This window comes from Triticum aestivum, chromosome 2D (assembly GCF_018294505.1).
Source record: "Triticum aestivum cultivar Chinese Spring chromosome 2D, IWGSC CS RefSeq v2.1, whole genome shotgun sequence".
In the NCBI taxonomy this organism is placed as follows: domain Eukaryota; kingdom Viridiplantae; phylum Streptophyta; class Magnoliopsida; order Poales; family Poaceae; genus Triticum; species Triticum aestivum.
The window spans coordinates 622245462-622268655 of NC_057799.1; the positions used below are offsets into that span (position 1 = coordinate 622245462).

Genomic DNA, 23194 nt, shown 5'->3' on the forward strand with positions numbered 1-23194 from the left:
GACAAATGAAATGTAAATAAAACAATTTGAATACACTTGTTAACCATGTTACAAACGATTTCCTTTTAATAAAATATGAACTTCAGATAGTGCTTCAGTTTCCATTTACTAAATATAGTGACCCCGCTATCCATCTGTACATCCCAAACATTTCATGCACAAAGATCAAATAAATATACCACAATTCAAATAAGCATTGCAGATTTGCTTTGGTGGTGGAGTCTTCTCAGTTGCCCGCATCATAGCTCACCTTTTATCTCTTCATCTACTGAGGATAACAAACAGCCACCTGCATGACGCAGTGCTCACACTTGAAAATTGGAAAGATATAGTTTGTACGAAGAGTTGCATGATGGTGAAAACAGAAACATATGATTTCTGGTAGTATGGATTCAACCTCTACTACATTCCATGAAAGCAATATTATAGAAAATTAGTTAGAAAAATAAGTTTCGGAATGGAATAAAGTAGTGTTAAATTTACCACGGTGAAGAATTTAGGTAATAATGACTAAACATGGCATTCCATAAGCATTTTGTCTATTCTATTCCAATTAATAACATAACAGTCATGGTTTGGTAAGTCGGGATAACATGTCCAAAACAACGGTATGCATGTTAAGTCGAACAACTATGACAATGAAGATGAATTAGTAAAATAAATCTTACCAATTGCACAAAGCCGAATTGAAGGTGTCGAACTGAAACAATTCAGTAGCAATCAAAGAATAATAATCTGCAATGAAAATTATAGGAGGACATATTCTTACTTCGATTGTCTATAGATAGGGAAATTAGCATTTGGGAGCACAACCACCAAAGTTGTCATCGTAGATAACAAATACAAAATCGTACTGGAAAAATACTGAATAGAGTTTAGAAAAAAATAAGTAGTGATCACTACTAATTCATATCCATTGCAGTTTTGACAATTTTCAACGAATTTGTATCTTGTTTCACAATACAACTTTAGGTCCATGAAAGACTAATGAGAATGCATGAAAAAATATGTTGATATTCCTTCAACTGTTTTTTATCACAGCCTTCAACTTTTCAGACCTATACTTGTCAAAATTCTCGGGTCCGCATATATGCTGAAGTAACTCATGGCATTAACATACGAGAATGATTGGGAGACAACTCGAGGATATAAGAAAAGAGTTACCTGCAAACATTAAGTTATTTTGATTATTCAGAAATACATTCAACACACACAAATATTTACAAATAGTAGATGTGTTGAACAGCAAAAGAAGATTAGGGGTGTCATACCATCAGAAAACATTGGCGTACTTTGTTAATTTATTCGTAGGTTATTTTTACGATGGACGATACTACAATCTGTGCAAAATTGATCCAAATCTACCAACAGAATGACGGAGCATGTTTTATCTCCAGTGAATGGCAGCATCGCCTATCTCTTCAGTAAGTGATAGACGTAACCTGCTAAAGCAAATTAGATCAGTAGCAAATTTGCAATGAGGTTACCATCTAAATAAAGCAAAGTTGATACTTGAACTTTAAAAAACACAAAAAATCAATTTGGGGAATCAACCTGCATGGAAGGATATGCACGCACGCAAAGATTTGATATAATACAATAAGGAAACATGAGTACATGAACGACAATACGTACTCTTATTCATTCCTTCAGGAGCTAGCCCTTTAGGTAGTCATTCCTCGTGGGGATTTGTGGCAGCGTGAGTTTGTTCATTGCTCGTGGCGCCAAGGGATGGGATCAATCTATGCACACATGTATCAGATCTAGCCGGCGGCAAATGCCAAGGTAGGGCAGGTGAGGCATACCGTGTGGTGAAGAAATTGATGAACTGGCCATGGAGATCCAAGAACGGTGACGACGAGCGGACAGTTGTCAAACTCGGCCAGGTAGGAGAAGGAGGGCGACAACGCGGACGGTGGCTGCGCGGCAGAGCCAAGCGTCTCCCATCGACTGGTTATAGAAGCCTCCACACTCCTCCTCCTCGAGATTTACCAGGAGGTGATGGGCGTGGATCAAGGCGTGGACCGTCGGGACTTCAAATTCGCCATCTCCAGTATGCTAAGGGAGAAATCCGATTACTTAAATAGTTGATGTGGTGTGGACGGAAGCTTAAAGGGAAGAACAAACTCTGACGAAGATGGAAGCTTATAGGAGAGGAATCGCTCCATTTGTTACTCCTGCAAATATGCAGAGAAGATGAATAGGATCAGTTATGGAAATCAATTGGCGGGGTGGTTAATTGGGAAAGGGTGGGGGAGTTAATTGGGGAGATGATTGGGTCGGGATTCATAGAGCCGGTGTGGAAAAATATTTAGGCAAAGCCAGCGACTCCTCCTTGGCTCCTCCATCGTGCGGGGCGGCAGGGGCAGAAAAGGATGACGCTGCAACTGAATCGTTGAGGTGGGACCTATGATGACGTGGATGTGTTGCATGTTGAGATAAATCCTATAGTGGGGATGAATCTCTTAGGTATATAGGATGTGTGTAGTACAATTTGGTTTTCTAAATTATTGTAATTATACAAACATTTCAATAATTATACACACATTTGTATAGTTCAATGTTTGTATAATTAAAAATATTCATAATATAATATTTAAACTATTAGTATAATGTTCAATCATAGCTAATATTTAAGAAAAAAATTGAATGTAAGTCATGATAAAAAATTATACACAAGTAAATATTCTTAAATGTTTAGTAAATATTTGTATTCATCATTTTCAATAATTTAAATATAAGACGCAAGTGTATATCGTTTTTGGATTCATTAAATATATTTATTTAATTAAAAAAACAATGTCCTCATTAACTAAATATTTTTATATAATACACATGTTTATATTTAAATGTTTTTATTTAGTAATCATAGTTCATATGTATAGTATTTTTAATACACAATTATTTGAACATAATTTTATTACTTATGTTACGAAAGTATGTTCGGTGAATCAATATCACAGACAAAGTTTTCAGATGACAAAAGAAATAACTGCGTTAGAATCTGGTGGCTTCTAGCTAATCTGACTAGTCTCTGCCACGTTCACGAACAACCTAGAAACACGATTGATTTTGGCTACCTAATCACAGGAGATTCAAGTCAAAACATCTAATCATTCAGAAAATCTCCCTTCCTCCTTTTCAGATTAAGCCATTTCCAGGTTTCACACCATGCGGCTAACAGGGTTCGTCCTGATAAGATAACCTTCATAGTGGTACTCTTGGCCCATGCTGTAGTTGGAGCTCTGGAGGTAGGCACTGAATTCACACTAGTAGAATAAGGCTCATTAATCTCGGTTCTGGAACCGGGACTAAAGGATCGGTACTAAAGCCCCCTCCCCCCTTTAGTCCCGGTTCTTATACGATCGGGACTAAAATAAATTTTACAAAAAAATGATTTTCTTTTTTGATTTTCAAATTTTTGAATTATTTTATAATTTAATCTCTAATTACCCATCGTCACTGCTCAATTTAACCTCTAATCTTTAATCACCTCTCATCACTGCTTAATTTAACCTCTAATCTCTAATCATCCCTCATCATTCAAAATCATATAACTTCCCGGCCGGTCATCCATCCTCTCACTACTCCAGACTGAGCACGCTTAACTTCCGGGTTCTACTCCCCTCGTTTCCAAGTCTGCACTTGTTGTTTTCCTAACAATATTAAGATGTCAATCCTATTAACCCTCGGAAGTTTAGTGAGCATGAAGTCACATATTTCACTGTTTGAGTTTAAAACTATTATTCTAAAAAACAGTAATTATTTAGTAACACTAATATTTCTTGAATAAGTAGCTTGACCATTGTTTGACTACTGTTTGACCAAAATTCAAAAAAACTAAAATAATTATTTAGTAACACTAATATTCTTGAATAATTATTTAGTAACACTAATACATCTTGAATAAGTAGTTTGACCATTGTTTGACCATAATTTGACCAGATTTGACCAAAATTCAAAAAAACTAAAATAATTATTTAGTAACACTAATATTCTTGAATAATTATTTAGTAACACTAATACATCTTGAATAAGTAGTTTGACCATTGTTTGACCACAGTTTGACCAGATTTGACCAAAATTCAAAAAACTGAAATAATTATTTACTAACACTAATATTCTTGAATAATTATTTAGTAACACTAATACTTCCTGAATAAGTAGTTTGACCATAGTTTGACCAGATTTGATCAAAATTCAAAAAAATGAAACAATTATTTAGTAACACTAATATTCTTGAATAACTATTTAGTAACACTAATACTTCTTGAATAAGTAGTTTGACCACAGTTTGACCAAAATTTAAAAAAAACTAAAATAATTATTTAGTAACACTAATATTTTTGAATAATTATTTAGTAACACTAATACTTCTTGAATAAGTAGTTTGCCACCGTTTGACCAGATTTGACCAAATTTCAAAAAAACTGAAATAATTATGTAGTAACACTAATATTCTTGAATAATTATTTAGTAATAATAATACTTCTTGAATAAGTAGTTTGACCACAGTTTGACCAGATTTAACCAAAATTAAAAAAATGAAATTTGAGCATATCTTTTTTTCCTTTAAGAATTTGAGGATTCTAAAAGTTTGCAAACAGGCCTATGGCGGTCAAAATCGGATGCGGATTTTCGTGCTGAACATTTTGATATATTATACATTGTTTCCCGACATGTACGCAAAAGTTATAGCCGTTTTACTTTTTCCCTACACTTTTTATAAAACATGTCCAAATTTAAGTTTTTAAATTTTCCTGATTAGTAGATGACGTAATATAACTAAATCTCGAAGGATTTTATTTTTTGAAGTTTTTATCATTTTCTTTTGTTTTTTCAAAACTGAAATGGCGATACGCGCGCGCGCGCGGGGGGGGGGGGGGGGGGGGGGTTGAGACATGAACCCCTTTAGTCCCGGTTTGAGACACGAACCGGGACTAAAGGGCATCGCACCCTTTAGTCCCGGTTCGTGTCTCAAACCGGGACTAAAGGTCCAATCTTTAGTCCCGGTTTGAGATACAAACCGAGACTAAGGGGCATCACACCCTTTAGTCCCGGTTCGTGTCTCGAACCGGGACTAAAGGGCCCATTTGAACCGGGACTAATGCTTTTAGCCGCTCGAACCGGGACTAATGCTCACATTAGTCCCGGATCGTAATGCAACCGGGACTAATGTGTATATTGCGCTGTGACCAAAGCCCTTTTTTTACTAGTGTCACACGGCTATGCCTCACAATTCCACGACAGTGGATATGTACTCAAAGTGTGGAGAATTTACCAGAGCGTGTGGGAAATTGCCATGCAAGAATGAAGCTTCATGGAATGCCTTGGTTTGTGGTCCTGCCTTCAAAGGGCGAAGCCATGAAGCTAGCTATTCGGCTGTTTGAAGAAGTGGTGAGGAATGGGGAAGGCCTCCAGCCGGACGATATCACTTTCATAAGAGTACTTTTTTCTTGTGTGCACACAGGGTTGCTGAAAGACGTCCGACGTGGGTTCAATTGTCTGACATCCGAGTTCGAAGTCATTCCCAAGGTTGATCACTACTCCTGCAAGGTTGATTTATTGGCACGTGCCAGACACTAGGAAGAAGCATGAGATTTCGTCGAGAAGATCCCTGGTAAGGCAGATGCGTGATGTTGTGGGCTTTGCTTGCCGCTTGTCAGAAATGCAAAAATGTTGAGGTCGATGTTAGGCTCATCAACGGGATCAGCTGTTGGAGCCCTCAAACTCGTAGAACTACATGGTTTCATCCAAGATATATTCAAGCTCAGATAGATTGGATGACTCTGCACGGATGAGTGGACTGATGAGAGAGGGGTGTGAGCAAAGTTCCAGGTTGCAGCTGGAATAAGGTTAGGGGCAGAGTTCTTCAATTCTACGCAGGGTGAACCACAACATGGTGCAGCTTAACTGTTTTGCTTCCGGAAGCTAAATTCGCGAAGCATATTGGGTCGATGCAAATCGGTGAAACAAGCTTTTCCCATCTTCACGTTTTTTCGGAAACTGAAGTTCCTCTTATTTGCGAGGAAAATGCCACCGCAAAACAAAACTTTCGGTCCTTCTCTTCCTTGCTCGAACAGGGAAACCCATCACATATCGCACATATCTCTCTCTTTCTCGCCGTTGCAATTCCCACCGTAAGGAAGGAGCATCATGAAGGAAATATGCCCTAGAGGCAATAATAAAGTTGTTATTTTATATTTCCTTATTCATGATAAAGGTTTATTATTCATGCTAGAATTGTATTGATCGGAAACCTTAATAAATGTGTGAATAATAAACAAACACCATGTCCCTAGTGAGCCTATACTAGCTCGTTGATCAAAGATGGTTGAGGTTTCCTAACCATAGACATGAGTTGTTAGTTTATAACGGGATCACATCATTAGGAGAATGATATGATGGACAAGACCCATCCGTTAGCCTAGCATTATGACCGTTCAGTTTTATTGGTATTGCTTTCTTCATGTCAAATACATATTCCATCGACTATGAGATTATGCAACTCCCGGATACCGGAGGAATGCCTTGTGTGCTATCAAACGTCAAAACGTAATTGGGTGATTATAAAGATTCTCTACAGGTATCTCCGAAGGTGTTTGTTGAGTTGGCATAGATTGAGGTTAGGATTTGTCACTCCGACTATCGGAGAGGTATTTCTGGGCCCTCTCGGTAATACACATCATAAGCTTGCAAGCAAACGACTAAGGAGTTAGTCACGAGGTGATGTATTACGGAACGAATAAAGGGACTTGTCGTAACGAGATTGAACTAGTATGAAGATCCCGGTGATCGAATCTCGGGCAAGTAACATACCGATGGACAAAGAGAATTACGTATGTTGTCATAACGGTCCGACCGGTAAAGATCTTCGTAGAATATGTAGGAGCCAATATGGGCATCCAGGTTCCGCTATTGGTTATTGACCGAAGAGGTGTCTCGGTCATGTCTACATAGTTCTCGAAGTCGTAGGGTCCGCACTCTTAACGTTCGATGACGATATAATATTATATGAGTTATGCGATTTGATGACCGAATGTTGTTCGGAGTCCCGGATGAGATCACAGACATGACGAGAAGTCTCAAAATGGCTGAGAGGTAAATATTGATATATAGGACGATGGTATTCGGACACCGGAAGTGTTCCGGAAGGTACGGGGTACATATCGGGTCACCGGAAGGGGTTCCGAACACCCCCGGCAAAAGATATGGGCCTTATGAGCCAAGAGGGGAAACACACCAGCCACAAGGGGCTGGTGCGCCCCCCATATGGGCCGGCCAAGGTGGACAAGGAAAGGGGAAAGAGGAAAGGAAAGAAAGGGAATAGGATTCCCCCTTCCTTCCCCCATCCCCCTCTTTCCTTCCCCCTCCGACAAATAAGGAAGGGGTGGCGCCACTTGGGAGGACCCCAAGTAGGATTCGGCCTACTTGGGGCGCCTCCTGGCTGCCTCCCATCACCCTCCAATTGTTTAGCCGTGTGTGGCGCCCCCTCCATCGTTTACACCCTCGGTCATTATTTTCTTAGTGCTTTGGCGAAGCCCTGCGAGGATCACTTCACCTTCACTGTCACCACACCGTCGTGCTGACGGAACTCATCTACTACCTTGACGTCTTGCTGGATTAAGAAGGCGAGGGATGTCACCGAGCTGGACGTGTGCAGAACGCGGAGGTGCCGTGCGTTCGGTACTTGATCGGTTGAAGCACGAGGAAGTTCAACTACATCAACCGCGTTGAGAAACGCTTCCGCTTACGGTCTACGAGGATACGTAGACACACTCCCCCCCTCGTTGCTATGCATCTCCATGGATAGATCATTGCGTGTGCGTAGATTTTTTGTTTTGTTTTCCATGCAACGATTCCCAACACATCGACCCCATGGGAAGGAGTAGCGCACCCCGTCATTGATGCCCAAGACGCCCTCCCGAGCCCGGAGCAGCATCCCGACGACCGACCCCCCTCCCCAAAACCCCAAGGTGAGCTCCCCTTGCCTTCTTACATATGGCTGCTAAATGTGCAATTTTTTTGGGTTCTATTGGTTGTACTGTAGATGCAAATTGGGTGCTATGGCTGCTGAATGTGCTAATTTTTGGTGGTTGTGTACTGCTGTATGTGCTAATTTTTTGTGGCTGTGTACTGCTGTATGTGCATAGTTGATGTTGAATGTTCGAACACATATGTGTGCATTTTTTTGGGTGGTCGTGTAGTGCTATATGTGTGCAAGTATTCAGCCATGTGATCAGTATTTTTTTTCATAAGTGTACTGCTAATATGTGTGCAAATATACTGCCATGTTCTAGTACAATTTTCGTATTTGTCCTAGTACTTGGATTATCTCATAAGTGTACTGCTATATGTGTGAAGTTTGCTGCTGAATGGTTGCTGAATGGGGTGTTGAAAATTGTGAGTTCTTTGGATGATGTATCACATATCTTAATTTATCCATATCAGTTTTTTTTCACTAATAATGTGTTTCATTTGTTGTATTACAGGACATTAAAGGTTGGGGCAAGTTCAAGAAGAAAGGGCTTCTAATGATGAGAACCCGGATTATGTTCCAACTATTCCAGAAAGATACAAGAATTATGTTATTCCTCCAAATACAGCAGTTGTTCAATACCCGCAGAGAGTGGTCGTAACATGGATTTGTTTAGGCATGAACTAGCTACCACCATTGCTCTTAGTTGATGAAGTAATCATGTTCATGATTTTAGATGTGTGACCATTTTGATTTGCAAACTTATATGCAAATGAACTTTTTGTTGTATGACACATGAGAGAAGTAGTTATTCTGCTAAATTGTAACTTATGTTAACTGAGAACATTTGTGAACTTAAAAAAAAATACTCCCTCCGTTCCAAAATAAGTGTCTTGAGTTTAGTACAAATGTGTACTAGAGCTAGTACAAAGTTGAGGCACTTATTTTAGGACGGAGGGAGTACATGATTGTTGTATATTTCTTGCTCCATGTACCATAGAAATGCTCACTGTACATGTTTCTGTGCAGCAAAAATCGCTGCAATAGCTACTTTTTTTTAGGGAATCTGCAATAGCTACTGCGAGAAAGAAAACTATGCATGTTTTAAGCCCAAGACATTCCCACGTTGGGCAGCCCAGCCTATTTTTTTCCGTCCTCTTTACAGCCAACTGCTGAACTGGGCTCCTCCAGCCAGCCCAAGAGGGGCGCCCAGCAGGTTTCCTGCCTCCCAGCAGGGCTGTCGGCTGCACCACTGGCAGAAGCCACCTGAACACCCGAAGGCTTTCCCATCGCTACGTGAAGTGATAAGCTACGTAATGAAGCTGGATATAGGAAGTTTTTGGAAGCTAGATAGATTCAGAACACGCCCTTAGAAATACTATGTCTACAAATAAAACAACTTATTTAGCAAAATATTCAAGTATTTCTAAAAATACTCAACTATTTTTTATAAAATAATCATAGAAATAAAACAGTATTTGTTGCTATAAAAATATTTGTATAATTTAGAATAGTATAAATATTTATAAGCTACAATAAATATTATTTAAACTATACCAACATTTGAATAATTATATGCAATGTTTTATAATTAATAGGTATGTACTTTGTGACATTTATTATATAATTTAAAAATATTCATAAATATGCAAAGTTTCAGATTTAAAATGTTTTTACAAATATTCACTGCTGACAATAATTTAATTCTATACAATTATGAAGATATGACACGAGTGAAAGTTCCACAGAAGTGAATAGTAATAAAAATGTTTGTTTTCAGAATTTTCTATAATTAAAATATAGGACAAGAGTATGTAACTCTTTTTCATTTACTAAAAAATTTCAATGTTTTTATAATATTTTTTGAAATTACTAAACAATTTAAGTTTTTTATTACTAAACACTTTAAATATAATCCACATGTAAATAAGTGAATATTTTTCGAAATTACACGATTTGTTTTAATAAGTTGTTTTATTTTATGTATAACATTTATAAAGCATGAATATTTGAAATGTATTTTTATTACTGTGATTATAATCTACAAATATTCTACAAATTTCTAAAAAAATACTAACATGTGCGAAATGGGCTGCATTGGCTGCAGCCCGTTAAAATCCATGCACCCGTTTCCTTACAGAATAATAAGGTAAATTTATCTTTAATGGTGACAGGGGAAGAGTGGCGGAGTCGCCAAGACAATTTGTTCGAGCGAACCAACCTGTGGTTGGATGGTTAGGGGGAGTGTGGTATCCCCAGCTCATCAGGGTTCAAGTCTTGCTGCTCGCATTTATTCCGGGATTATTTCAGGATTTCCAGTGATGTGCATTCAATAGGAGGAGACGTTTCCGTCGACGACGAGGTGCCTACGGTAACTTCGTAAATTTCAAGATGATATGTCGGCTCAGTCTTTTGGAGGTGCTCATGGGGGTAGGGTGTGCGTGTGTGCGTTCATAGGAGTGACTGTATGCGCGTATATATGAGCGCTTGCGTTGTACTGTGTTGAAAAAACACAATTTGTTCGCAGGCCCGAGGTCGATGGTTTGATTCCGTGTGGGATTTATTTTTAGCGGCTATTCTCCATCCGTAGTAACAGGTGGGACCCACCGATCATAGAAAGATATGTTCGTGTTGGCGCACCACATGTGCATGTTAATCAAAATATGGCGCCACGTCATCGTATTTTACGTCCACTAATGGAATTAACACTGTATTTGCACCGTGTGTGCCAAGTTATGGAACGAGTTCGGTGTGTTTTTCAAGTTCGGGCGCTAAAATGAACATCGATGGCAAGTTTAAGCACCACTTGTGTTATTACCTCTTATAGAATTTTTTTTATCAAAATCTATCAACATGTGTTCTAATTTTAAAAATCTCAATGTGAGAAACGCTTCAATAAAAACGGTTTCTAATTGGACATGCAGTTTAAATGTCATTTCGTTTTGTATCTTCAAAGAAAACATGAACAAACCCGACGCAAAGCGCAACGCCGGCCGAACGTTGTAAATGCTGATATCTGCTATATCATTGCGCCTGCATTTGCTATCAAAGTCATTCACGTTTGTTTGCTTATACTCCCTCCGTCCCAAAAATTTTGTCTTACATTTGTCTAAATATAGATGTATCAAGTCACATTTTAGTATTAGATACATCCATATCTAGACAAATCTAAGACAAAAATTTTGAGACGGATGGGGTATATGACATGAATCGGTATTGGTGTCTTCATGGTACGTTGTAACTTGATATGACGTGGTTGTCAACTATAAGGCGTCTGTGATGATTTCACCAATACAAAGATTTATTTATACGGTACATTTATAATGATGAGCGTGCGCGCGCGTGTGAGTGCTCTATATTGTGTTAAAAAGATAAATGATAGGAACGTATAGTTGCCTCGTCACCCTGTACCCCCCAGCCCGGAACCTACTTCCGTAGTTGGTTAGCGGTTCCTTTCCGTTTTGCCGTAGGCTCCACGTACGGCCAATAATAACTCAGTTCAAACGTGCGCGCTGGGAAGATAGGCCACCTTTTTCGAAAAGGCTGAAAGAAGATGCAAGAAGCTGGTGTACATCACCGGCCATGCCGACGGCAGTACGTTTGTTTCCTTGTGCTTGCCATCAGTACAAGCATCAACTCATGACTTCTCGCTGCAACGATGCAGACAGACCCGGACGTCGAGCTGCGGCCACAAGTCTACCTACTGACGCGTCCATTTGTCTGCGGCGGCACGCAGCGTGGCACTGTCCATGCCATTCGGTGGACGCTCGTCCGGCAATTCTGACGTTGCTGCAGGACTCGTGGGCGAGTGATGGCGCAGCCGTGCATGCAGGCCAGCGATCCACGTCCACAGTCTCGGTACTAGGAGTTTGCCCGGAATGGTGAACGCGATCCCTTTGGCGCTATTGCAGTCAGTACCGTGTACTATATACAGTGTGGACTGGTGGACGCTGGCCCATTAAATGCATTACGTACGCATCTATCCCACTCCAAAACCAAACGGGGACCAAATTAACAAGCTCGGCAGTATGGACATATGTGATTTTCCAAAAGTGTGCATTTTTTCTTTCTATAAACTCAGCAATTTGTAGCTCCTCATGCTTGTACATGAGTTCTCTTGTCTTAATGAAAATGACAGGCAACTATATCTTGTTCTTGTTCTTGAAAAAAAAATGTCTTGACCCTCAATCCATGTAGTACGATGGATATGAAAAAAGTTATTGCCTACTTTTAAATTCGAATTCTATAGAATTTTAAATTGCAGCAATTAGATTAGGTAGAAAATATGCTTTGCAGGTCATTACACCGCACACATTTCTAAAGCACAACGTATGTGATATACCTCATGATCAAACACGTTTCACATAGAGAAAATGTGTGCGATAAACAATACTATCACACACATTTCGTCCATGGTAAACGTGTGCGGCCATGCACACAATTGGTGTTTGAAAACCATGTGTGATGTCAAACAATATCACAAACGATGCGACCGAACTAAATTTTTGTGATAGTATTCTTATCATACACGTTTTAAAACCATGAACTGTTTGTGATGACGTCTGCATTGTAAAAGTTGCACCATAGAATAGCACGTGCGACAGTTATGACATCCGACCCGAGTGCGCCAGCTGGACCGCTCGGGAAATTTGATATATCACAAATTGTTGTCCGACGACTCACATTTGGGATAGATGTGGGCATCACTTACGCTTTGTTCCGCCAAACGTATGCATTCTTCCGCCTTTTCGCTGGCGATTAATCTTAGTCATGTGGGATGGTCCCCCTATCACCCACACAGGCAAGACGATGGTTTAAAACTGTGTCACTGAAAGAGGGTAAAAACCGTTTGCATAGGACATCGTTGCACATGTGATTTTTGCTTGAGAGAGATGATTATAAGTCTTCCATGTCTTTCGTATCGATTGGATAGAAGAGGTTGACAAGTAGATGAGATAGATCAACCTTATTTCAGTTTTTTAAACTATTGGTGAAGCTGGATAACTAATGATCCAAGTGAGTAATAATAGAACAAGTTACTTTTATGGTAAAAAGTTTTCTGAAGTAAATTACTTATAAAAGCCACATTATTGGTGTAAAGAGCCATGCATAACTTTGCATGTCATGCCCCAAAAATGATAAGCAATTCGTAGTGACATGGGCATTGGCCTGACTCTTAAAGAAAAGAAGGGAAAGAAAAAAGAAAAATAATCTTATGAATCTAAAAACCGAGATAACTTGTTCGTCTGAACGATGGGTGAATTATCACATAGTAGTAAAGTGTGGAAGCTTTCATAATCATCTAATTAAGATGAAAATATGATAGTGCACTGTAAGTTGCTCATACCAGATAGATTGTGGAATTGTGTGATGGACTCATTCATTTTCATTATCCGCTCCTCATAATAAAGATGACCTCTTTCTTACAAGCTACGGCATTTGCTCGGGGACAAGCAAACCTTTAAGATTAATTTAGGAGTTAATTAGTCCAATTTGTGTAATGATTTTGATATCTATTTCGTGCCTACACGGTAGGCTTTGTGGAATTTTACCGTGTTCGTGCACTACTTTTTGTCGGTATTCCTCAGGTAATGTCTTTTGAAGCAAATAAAATCTTATGGAAGGAATCCCATGAAAATGCTGGTGGAATCACGTTATTTAATTTTATTATCAACTACCATAAAAATAATATAGCAAAGGGGCGAAAGGAGGAGGTCCGGCGACGCCTCCAGAGCCAAAGACGACCTTTCATACGAGGGGCCGGCTCGTATGAGCGATGAGCTGTCAGCGCCGCCGCCTCATCCACTACTTTCACCTCGTGAAATCCGATCGGGGATCAGAGACACGGAGGTGGATGAAAACACATCCGGAAGGAAGAACCCTTGCCTCCCAAGGCTGCCAGAGGGAGGACCGACCCAAGCCTCCTCCACCGCTATTCTGCATCACGAAGGCTTTATCATCATCACCATCTCATCCCCATCCATTTGTAATACATTAGTTGGAGTGGATTCAATCTTGCTTTATATGTGTGGGATCATTGTGTTCATCATGATTCGTCTCCTTTCACTTGTGCCCTTGATGTGTGAGTAATTTCCCATTGTTCTCGGGGATATGGAGAAACACCAGTATGTAATAGATCGTTTGGTATTAGGATTTAATATCCCCTTTGCATGTTTATGTTAATCGTGTTCCTGATGCTGGGTGAAGTCGACCATCCAACATATGCCAGCTTTGAATGGAAGGTTATTACTGCTGGTGAACCGGCTGGTCATGGAGGTGGGTATGTGACAGGGCTATCTCCCTTCATCCCGGATCTTTGCAACAGGTAGTAAAACAGAAACAACTTTCAGGCTATGTCCACAGGGATCTTTTTCTCCTTAATCACCATTTGATAATCGAAGTGGGGAAGAATGGTGGTGGTATGTGTGATACGATGCTGCCGCGAGTATGCATGTATCTGTATCGACAATGCCCACAAATAGAAACATGCAAAGTGGCTTAGGAATCTGAAGTGGCATTATGTTTAGGCACCGCTATAGATGCACACTAGAGGGGAATCCGAACTCCCTGGAAATGCTTTAACCCTATTGATCTCAATGTTTTACGTTAAATTCTTTGTTACTTTTATTTTAGTATTTTACATTTACACTCGCTACACCGTATCCATCATATCACTATCGCTTTGGATTTCTTACAACTTGCAGGCATTGCTATTTAAACCTTTCAAGAGACAAAAGGTTAATTCATGTGCTCCATGTGGAATTGATACCCTTACTTCGAAAAGGCTACAACTAAACCATGTGCATTTGCAGGACATCAATCGAATGTGGTCAAGGGACATGTGAGCTCTCTGCTTGCGCTGCCAATGAGGTCAAATGGGCATGGAGTGGCCTACGCGAGCTCTTGCAGTCAACACAGCTAGCAGCTTGCGCCATGGGTAGTGGAGGAGGGATCGGAGGAAGTAGACGTGCTCAGAAGGTCTATGCGGTGCTCTAGGACCACTATGGCGTGGTGCTGAATGAAGCGAAACATCCGTGGTGGCTAGAGGAGCGGGAGGTGGCTGTGGAGGGAGCATGCGCGTAACCTGTTTGAGAAAATGCTATAAAAGAAGAAGGTTTGGGCCATGTGGGCCCTCTGTCCAACTTAACATTCAACAAACGGTACGGTGTTGACTATTTTGTACCATGTCAACGCTTACAGGTGGATCCGGTATGCCAACAATCAGATTAATTCGGCCCAAAGCAGTCAAAGTGTTTATTGAAAAAATTAGTAAGGAAACTGGTAGTTTTTTGGGCCGAGCAAGAAATGTGGTGGCAATTCTGGAGCTGAACTTGAAATGTGGTGTTTCTTTGCAATTCAAAGTTGGAGGACGGGGGGCCAATTGTTGCCTGTTAGAATAAATAAATCTCAGTCGTCGCTCTCACTGCTAGTACCTTCATCTTAGTTTATTAGTCTCCTTCATATTTTGTGTTAAATTTTGGTTATAGATTTAACTATCATAATATAAATTATATGTCACAAAACTTGTATTGTTAGATTCTTATTTGAAAGAAGTTTCCAATGATATTAATTTTGCGGTATATAAGCTAATATTTTGTTAGTTAAATTGAAGGCCAAATTTTGGCGTGGAATACAAAGGGGACCAATAAATTCAAGACGGATGCCGTAGTACTTGTCTATTATCAAGTGCGATTCGTCACCTAGAGCCTTCTGGTATAAATACGTAGTGATGGCGGTAAGCATGCAACAGCTCATCACTAGGCCAACATCCAAAAGGTTCGAGGATGCTCACCTTTACCGCTGCAGGCTGGCATGTTCCAGTGCTCGACCGGACGACAGCCAAGCCATGGCGACGGCTTTCCCTGCACCTACGCTCTCAGCGTCGACGATCTGGTAATCATAATCTATCAATCTCCTGACGTGAATGCATGCTGGCTGCGTTTGAGAAATAACTTGAGCGCTGCCGTTAGATGTTTTTGGCTCATGTTCGCGGGAAAAAAAAAGTTTGGATTGAAGCTCTTGTTGCCTCTTAGAATCAATAAATTCCTTCTATGAATCTTGTTTCCTCTCCACCTAAACGTTTGGAGTGATATTGATCTAGAGGTTTGCCAGCCGGCCGGATAAATTTTCATACTACATCTAATAGTGATAATGTGCTTGAGCTCATAATTTGAAGTGTATAGTAATCTCACATGACTTGCATGACATCCCTAATATCTAGGGCTCGTGATAAGTAGCAAATCCCCATCATATCCGGAGGCAGAAGAGGGTGAATGGAAAGTTGATGAATACAAACGGCACACGGTGAGCATGTACACATACGAATTAACTCATTTTTGGCCGAACTATCACTGTTGCACACAATCTGACAAATGTACACATACTATAATGAACCCTGACCAAAACCCAACATGGATCTTCCTTAAGGATGAACCAAGCAAGAAGCAAGAGATGATCAATGCCATAAGGACAGCACTGGGTTCATTGGGTGATGATGAGACGGCGACGACTGCTTCAGCCTACGACACGGCATTGGTCGCCCTTGTCAAGAACCTTGACGGAGATGAGAAACCACAATTCCCCTCATGCATCGACTGGATTGTACAAAATCAACTACCAGATGGTTCATGGGGTGACCCCGCTTTCTTTATGGTCCAAGATCGGATGATCAGCACCCTGGCTTGTGTAGTAGCAGTGAAGTCCTGGAACATTGACTGTGACGACTTGTGTGACAGAGGTAAACCGATCACTGGTTTTTTTTTCGTTTTGGTCAATCTTGGTATCCTTACCTACAGGTTTTCTTCAAGTGTCTAATGTAGATAGAACCTTTTATGTTGTAGGTGTGTTATTTATCCAAGAAAATATGAGCAGGTTGGTAGAAGAGGAACAGGACTGGATGCCATGTGGCTTCGAGATTAACTTGCCAGCAATCCTAGAGAAGGCAAAGGACCTGGATTTGGACATCCCTTATAATCACCCTGTTCTTGAAGAGATATATGCCAAGAGAAATCTAAAGCTCTCTAAGTATGCATAGATACATAAACCTCGATTTATAGATCGAACTGAATAGTCTACATACAATTAAGCATCATCTAACTCGAGGACTTCTACAGTGCAATTTACTAGTCTATCGCCTAGTACTATTATTAAGTCCTCTTAATCATCAATTGTATGAGTATTCTGGACAATTCGCCTGTGGGTATTTTTCATAAGGATAATTTAGGCCAGGATTTGGATAATCTCTCCCACAAAAGATATTCCTCCGGCGAAAAAAGAGAGTAATCTCTTTTTCTTTCGAGAGAAAAAAGAGAGGAATCTCTCAACCTTCTCCATAGACAGGAAACACATCGTGTTTTTGTATAGCCTTAAAACACTTGTTGTTTTCTGTGGGTAAAGAAAATCCCCATGAAAATCAATTGTTTTCTTACAGAATTGTTAATTAGCAACAATCCTACTAATTATGTCATTGGACGATAGAATTAGCCTGCGAGAATCATGCGTTGCCCGACCCCGTTCGTACGCCACCCGCCCCTGGGCCACCTGAGTTCGTACCAAAATATGCAAGCATGCCAATTTCTCTTCATATCAAAATAGCTAGCCCCTACTAACCAATTTCTCTTAACATGCAAGCATGCCATCTCATCATTCAACACGTCTCGAAAAGGACCACCTCAACATGCAATCATTCATAAGAAAAAGCTACCTCAACATGTAAACATTCATGAAAATTTCCATCTATTTTGATATTTATAGTGTACAGCAATCAAACACTAAAATTATATGTATTTCCAGTTTTACATATTATTATTTCAAATATCTGTTTCCCATACACCCAATTCTTACTGAAATATATTGCAAACCATTCTTGCATCAACGTGTGGGTATCATCTAGTTCCATATAATTTTGCATGTGTGTTCTCCAATCTGCCAGCGATGCACTTAGTTTTTTTACAAGGCCATGAGGACGGCATCAGCATGTCCACAACTGTCCACAAACCCATAATTAAAACTAGTACTAGTAATTTTGGCTGCGTGGACGGATGCGGATCGCACAGACATGTCCGCCTGCATCCCTATGACGTACGAATCATAATTTGTACTATGGATATTGTTATTTGGGTATATGCTTAGATGAAGCTAAGCTGGACAAATATCAATCTGCTAAACAATCACTTTTTGTTTTTCATCTAGTATCAAATTTGCCCTTTGACTGAGAAATACTACTGCCTTGATTTCCTAACTAGTATTGATCAATCTAAACCATCTAATCTATTGGCTAGGCACAGCCGATATTTGCCTGTCCCTACCGTAAAAAGACTCTCTGACTCAAATTGTAGGATACCTCTGGATGTGCTACACGCCAGTCCAACGACCCTACTTTACAGCGTGGAAGGAATGGTAGACTTGCAGTTGGACTGGGAAAGGCTACTCAAGTTGCGGTGTCTGGACGGCTCCTTCCATTCCTCGCCTGCTGCAACAGCTGCTGCCCTCAGCTACACCGGCGACAAAGAATGCCTAGCGTTCCTAGACAGGCTCGTCAAAAAGTTCCGCGGGGGAGGTAATTCTGTTTTTTGGGTAGGATGTGAGAGTCCCTTGCATTGGTTAGTACAGTACATACTAACATTGCCAGTCAAATAAATTCCCCTTTTCAGTGCCCTGTATGTACTCGTTGGATATTTTTGAGCAGTTATGGGTGGTCGATCGGCTGATGCGTCTAGGGATATCAAGGCACTTCACAAGTGAAATTGAGCAGTGCCTAGATTGTATTTACAGGTAACACAAACTTAAGTGGAAATAGTTGATGTCCTAAAATACATTCACTCAAGAGCTTCAAACTTACCAATCACTCCGGCACATACAAAACAATTTTGTCAGATAAAACCATTAAAGAATCATCATATTCCATCATAAATATATATTCATATATAAATTCTGTTTGCGAACATATTCATATGGAAGTAGTAGTCAAAGTAGAATGACGTGGATTGCTACAACAGAAATAAAAATTTTATTTTTTGAACAAAGGGAACGTGTTTGAAACGCGCATTACCCCGAAGTTATGAGTTAGACTTTAACATTGTCTCACATATTCATGACCATTATTACTCGTACCTATATGTAGCACAATAATATTTGAAAACTTATATTATGAATATATTATTATTAATCCAGTTGTACTATTTTCACGAAACAACTAATCTAAATACTAGGAGTATGTTTTTAATAGAGAACTTTTGTTTTCACAAAGACTAACAGTGGACTAATTTGAGATGAGCGTTTGTTTAACACCTGTTTGAGAGGAGCTATATATATACACTTTAACAGGCGTTGGACTCGAAAGGGACTGGCTCATAACGTGCACTGCCCTACCCCGGATATTGATGACACGGCCATGGGTTTCCGTCTCCTCCGTCAACATGGCTACGACGTCACTCCATGTAAATACATAACTATTGCCGTGCATCCTAGTGTAGATCAACCACGATTTATAAGGTCAGCATGTATCCGGAGTAGCACTTACGCATGCATGACTACTATGTTGTGCTGCATCGATTTTGCCTAATGTGCATCTACAATGCAGGCGTGTTTAACCACTTTGAGGACAAAAAGGACGGCAAGTTCTTCTGCTTCCCATTGGAGACCAACGATGCATCTGTCACCCCAATGTACAACACTTACCGTGCTTCACAGTTCATGTTCCCAGGTGATGATGATGTCCTGGCACGGGCTGGGCGCTATTGTCGTGCATTTCTCCATGAAAGACAAGCCTCCAACAAACTGTATGACAAGTGGATCATCACCAAGGACCTGCCAGGCGAGGTAGTTTGTGCCAACATATTAAAGTTAATTATATATGCGTCTACTTCCCTTAGTTCACAAGACAGTAGTGATGAATTTTATGGTGCCTTGTACTTCCAAAAAACAGGTCGAGTACGCACTGAACTTCCCCTGGGAAGCAAGTTTGCCACGGATAGAAACAAGGATGTATCTGGATCAGTATGGAGGCAACACGGATGTTTGGATTGCTAACGTCCTCTACAGGTAATAATCATCCTATGTAACAGTAGTATTCAGCTAACATGCATGTGAAACTAGACCAATTCTTAATTGCCTCGCTTGAAAAAACAGAAACTTCTAGTAGCTATATATTTGTCACACCCTTGGTTCTGGCACTTCACTTTTCAGAATGAATCTTGTGAGCAACGACCTGTACCTTGAAATGGCAAAAGCTGACTTCAGAGAATATCAAAGACTCTTCCGACTTGAGTGGAATGGCCTCAGAAAGTAAGTCACAGACATTTTTGCAACCTCTCTATCCTCAGGTTTGATTAATCTGCGCTCCTAGCATATGACACCTACTCCCTTCGTTCCAAAATAATAACTGATACGATTTTTCTAAGTCAATCTTTTTAAAGTTTGACCAAGTCTATAGGAAAATCTGCGACTATCTACAATATGAAAATTTATTTCATAATGAATCTATTGAAGTAAATTTGGTCTGTAGACGTTCATATATTTTTATATAGACTTGGTCAACTTAATAAAATTTGACTTAGGACAATGCTAGAACTTCAATTATTTTGGAATGGAGTGAGTAGATTCTTACTTGAGAGTATGTGCAGGTGGTATTTGAGGAACCATCTGCAGAAGTATGGTGGAACACCAAAGAGCGCCCTGACGGCTTACTTCTTAGCTTCAGCAAACATCTTCGAATCTGGCCGAGCAGCAGAGCGTCTAGCATGGGCTCGCACGTGGGTGCTTGCCGAGGCGGTGACCTCTCACTTCAGACATACTGGGTATGAATGCAGCTTCGTAGTTTTCCCTCTCCGGGGTCTGGTTTTGTGATGATCAATGTGAAGTTTTCTTAGCAACGGAATATCATCTGATTTCCTTCAAGAAACCGAAGTAGAGTTTCATACCTGCCTGCCAGGATGATCAAAGTAACATTTGTGTGCACGCATTGCAGGGGCACAAAGGATTCAACAAAGAATCTTGAAGAGCTTATCGACATCGTTTCATTCGACGACGACTCTTCCGGCAGTCTTCGTGACGCTGTAAAATTCATCAATCCACTCCACTTAGATACAGCTGTCTATATGATGCTGAATTGTTTACCAGATATGAAACATCGAACCTTTTTTTTCTTTGGCAACTGCAGTGGAAGCAGTGGCTCATGGCATGGACTGCAAAGGAGAGCCATGGATCAATTGAAGGAGATACAGCTCTGTTGTTGGTCCGCACAGTCGAGATCACCTCAGGAAGGCATGTTTCAGCCGAGCAAAAACTGAACCTTTGGGAGTATTCCCAGCTCGAACAGCTCACCTCTTCCATCTGCCGCAAACTTGCCACAAGAGTTCTTGCTCAGGTGCGTATGTACATGCATTCTGTGTCATCCGTTTGAGTTGAATGTGATCTGTCAAACCATAACCAAATGTTGTTCAATGATTGAAAAGTAGAATGGGGAAAATATGGAGAATACAGAAGACTTGGACCAGCAAGTGGACATAGAGATGCAAGAGCTATCTTGGCGAATTCATCAGGGTTGCCATGGCATCAACATAGACACCAGGCAGACATTTCTCCACGTGGTGAAAAGCTTCTACTACTCGGCTCATTGCTCAGCTGAAACAGTTGATAGCCACATAGCAAAGGTCGTCTTCCAGGATGTCATTTAGGAAGATTCCCCTGCTGTCCTATTTATGTTCCTGTGCAAGAAATAAATTTGTGCATGTGAAAAGAAATGAGGCCCACTTGGAATTTCGATCAGAATAGGGCATTTCCATATTCTCTCTGCTGAACTTTGCTTTTTAGAGTTTGGCTTATAAGAGCATCTCTAGCAAATGACCTAAAAGTTAATTTTGTTTTGAGGGATTAAAGCCTAGCCAGAAGATCCCTCAAAACAATAATCCCTAAAAATAATAATGGCTTTTCGTCCCCCCAAAGCCACAGCTTCTCAATATAGTCGGCCACCCATGCATTCTTCTTCTTGGCGTGCCCCTGCCATAGCCCCCATCCAGACCCCTGCGCCGGAACTGTTCCACGCGACCATCCCGCAGCCCCGCCGCTCTCTCCCGCCTTCTCCTCGCTCACCGATGCCAAAATCATATTTTTCACAGCCGACGAGCCCGCCGTCCTGTAGCTCCGCCTGATGGCCGCCGAGGTCCATTTTTGCCTGGAATTGAGTCGGCTGACCTTGGAGATGGCACAGGAAGCTCCACCTCAACTGCTAGACAGCCGACGGCGCCGGAACCGGTGAAGAACACAACAACCGCCACCCGTCGCCGCCCCGACATCCTTGCCGCGTTTGTCGCGTCCACGCATGGGGAATCACCTCTGCGGACTGCTAGCAAGTGTCGTAGGTGCCCTGTGGGATCTGAAGGGGGCGTGGTGATGTGTCTGCTGTTAAAAGTATAAACGTGTTAGTTAGAGATAAGGAGAGATAGAGATATATTTGGTTCAACGAACAATGACTTGCCTTGTAGTCCCATCCTCTCCCCACTGTTAAGCTTCATGCACTAGCCAACACAACCAAAAGTCCGAACTGATGAAAAGGGCTAGGAAATCCACATACACACCCCCTCTAACGTGTGGCGCGGGAAGTCAACACGTGGATAGACTCAGAGGTATGGCTCAAGAGGCCTATACGTGGACACAAAGGAGGCAACAATAATTTTTGGATAAACTGCGAAAGCCAGGAGTTGAACTCAAGAGGTTAGCTATGAAAGTCCGAACTGATGGAAAGGGCTAGGCAATTCACATACACACTTCAATAATGTTGGAGTATAATGTCCGGCCCTCTCCGATAGCTTGAGCTTTTGGGTGAACTAGTTGGTGCGTGCAGTTCTACACCCACATTGTACTCTATATATACCCCTACAAGGGTTACAACACAATACAACAGAATTGTTTAGCCATCCTACAATTCTACATGGTATTAGAGCGGTTAGTCCAGCAAGGTTCATTCTAGTTTTCTCCACCATTCTGCAGCACGCCGCTCCAGGGGAGATTAATCTCTCTCCTCGGGGCACGACATCCGGTGGATCAAAGATTAGATCGATTCTAGATCAAATTCCATAGGCTTCTAGTTTTTGAGTTTTTCAGATCCATCCACTAGATTGGTCCAATTAGCCACCAAATAATTTTGATTGACCCCATTGTTTGGCGAGGGAAATCCAGCAAAAAATTTCAATGGTCAGCATCAACAACAGCTACGGA

The 23194-nt window shown here is 40.8% G+C and overlaps 1 protein-coding gene across 2 annotated transcripts; it reads left to right on the forward strand.

The window, feature by feature from the left end:
* Window positions 1-15711: 15711 nt before the first annotated feature.
* Window positions 15712-21665, forward strand: LOC123055050 (syn-copalyl diphosphate synthase, chloroplastic). 2 transcript variants are annotated; one of them, XM_044478951.1, is made up of 14 exons: window positions 15712-15871; window positions 16200-16282; window positions 16406-16715; window positions 16819-17002; window positions 18316-18536; window positions 18631-18751; window positions 19304-19416; window positions 19560-19798; window positions 19905-20020; window positions 20165-20263; window positions 20602-20775; window positions 20946-21033; window positions 21138-21344; window positions 21436-21665. In XM_044478951.1, the coding sequence occupies exons 1-14, from the start codon at window positions 15763-15765 to the stop codon at window positions 21652-21654; spliced, it is 2283 nt and encodes a 760-aa protein (XP_044334886.1). In that variant the 5' UTR covers window positions 15712-15762; the 3' UTR covers window positions 21655-21665. The 2 variants fall into 2 exon arrangements, with proteins under 2 accessions (XP_044334886.1, XP_044334885.1); XM_044478950.1 differs by having other exon boundaries at window positions 16200-16715.
* Window positions 21666-23194: the final 1529 nt, after the last annotated feature.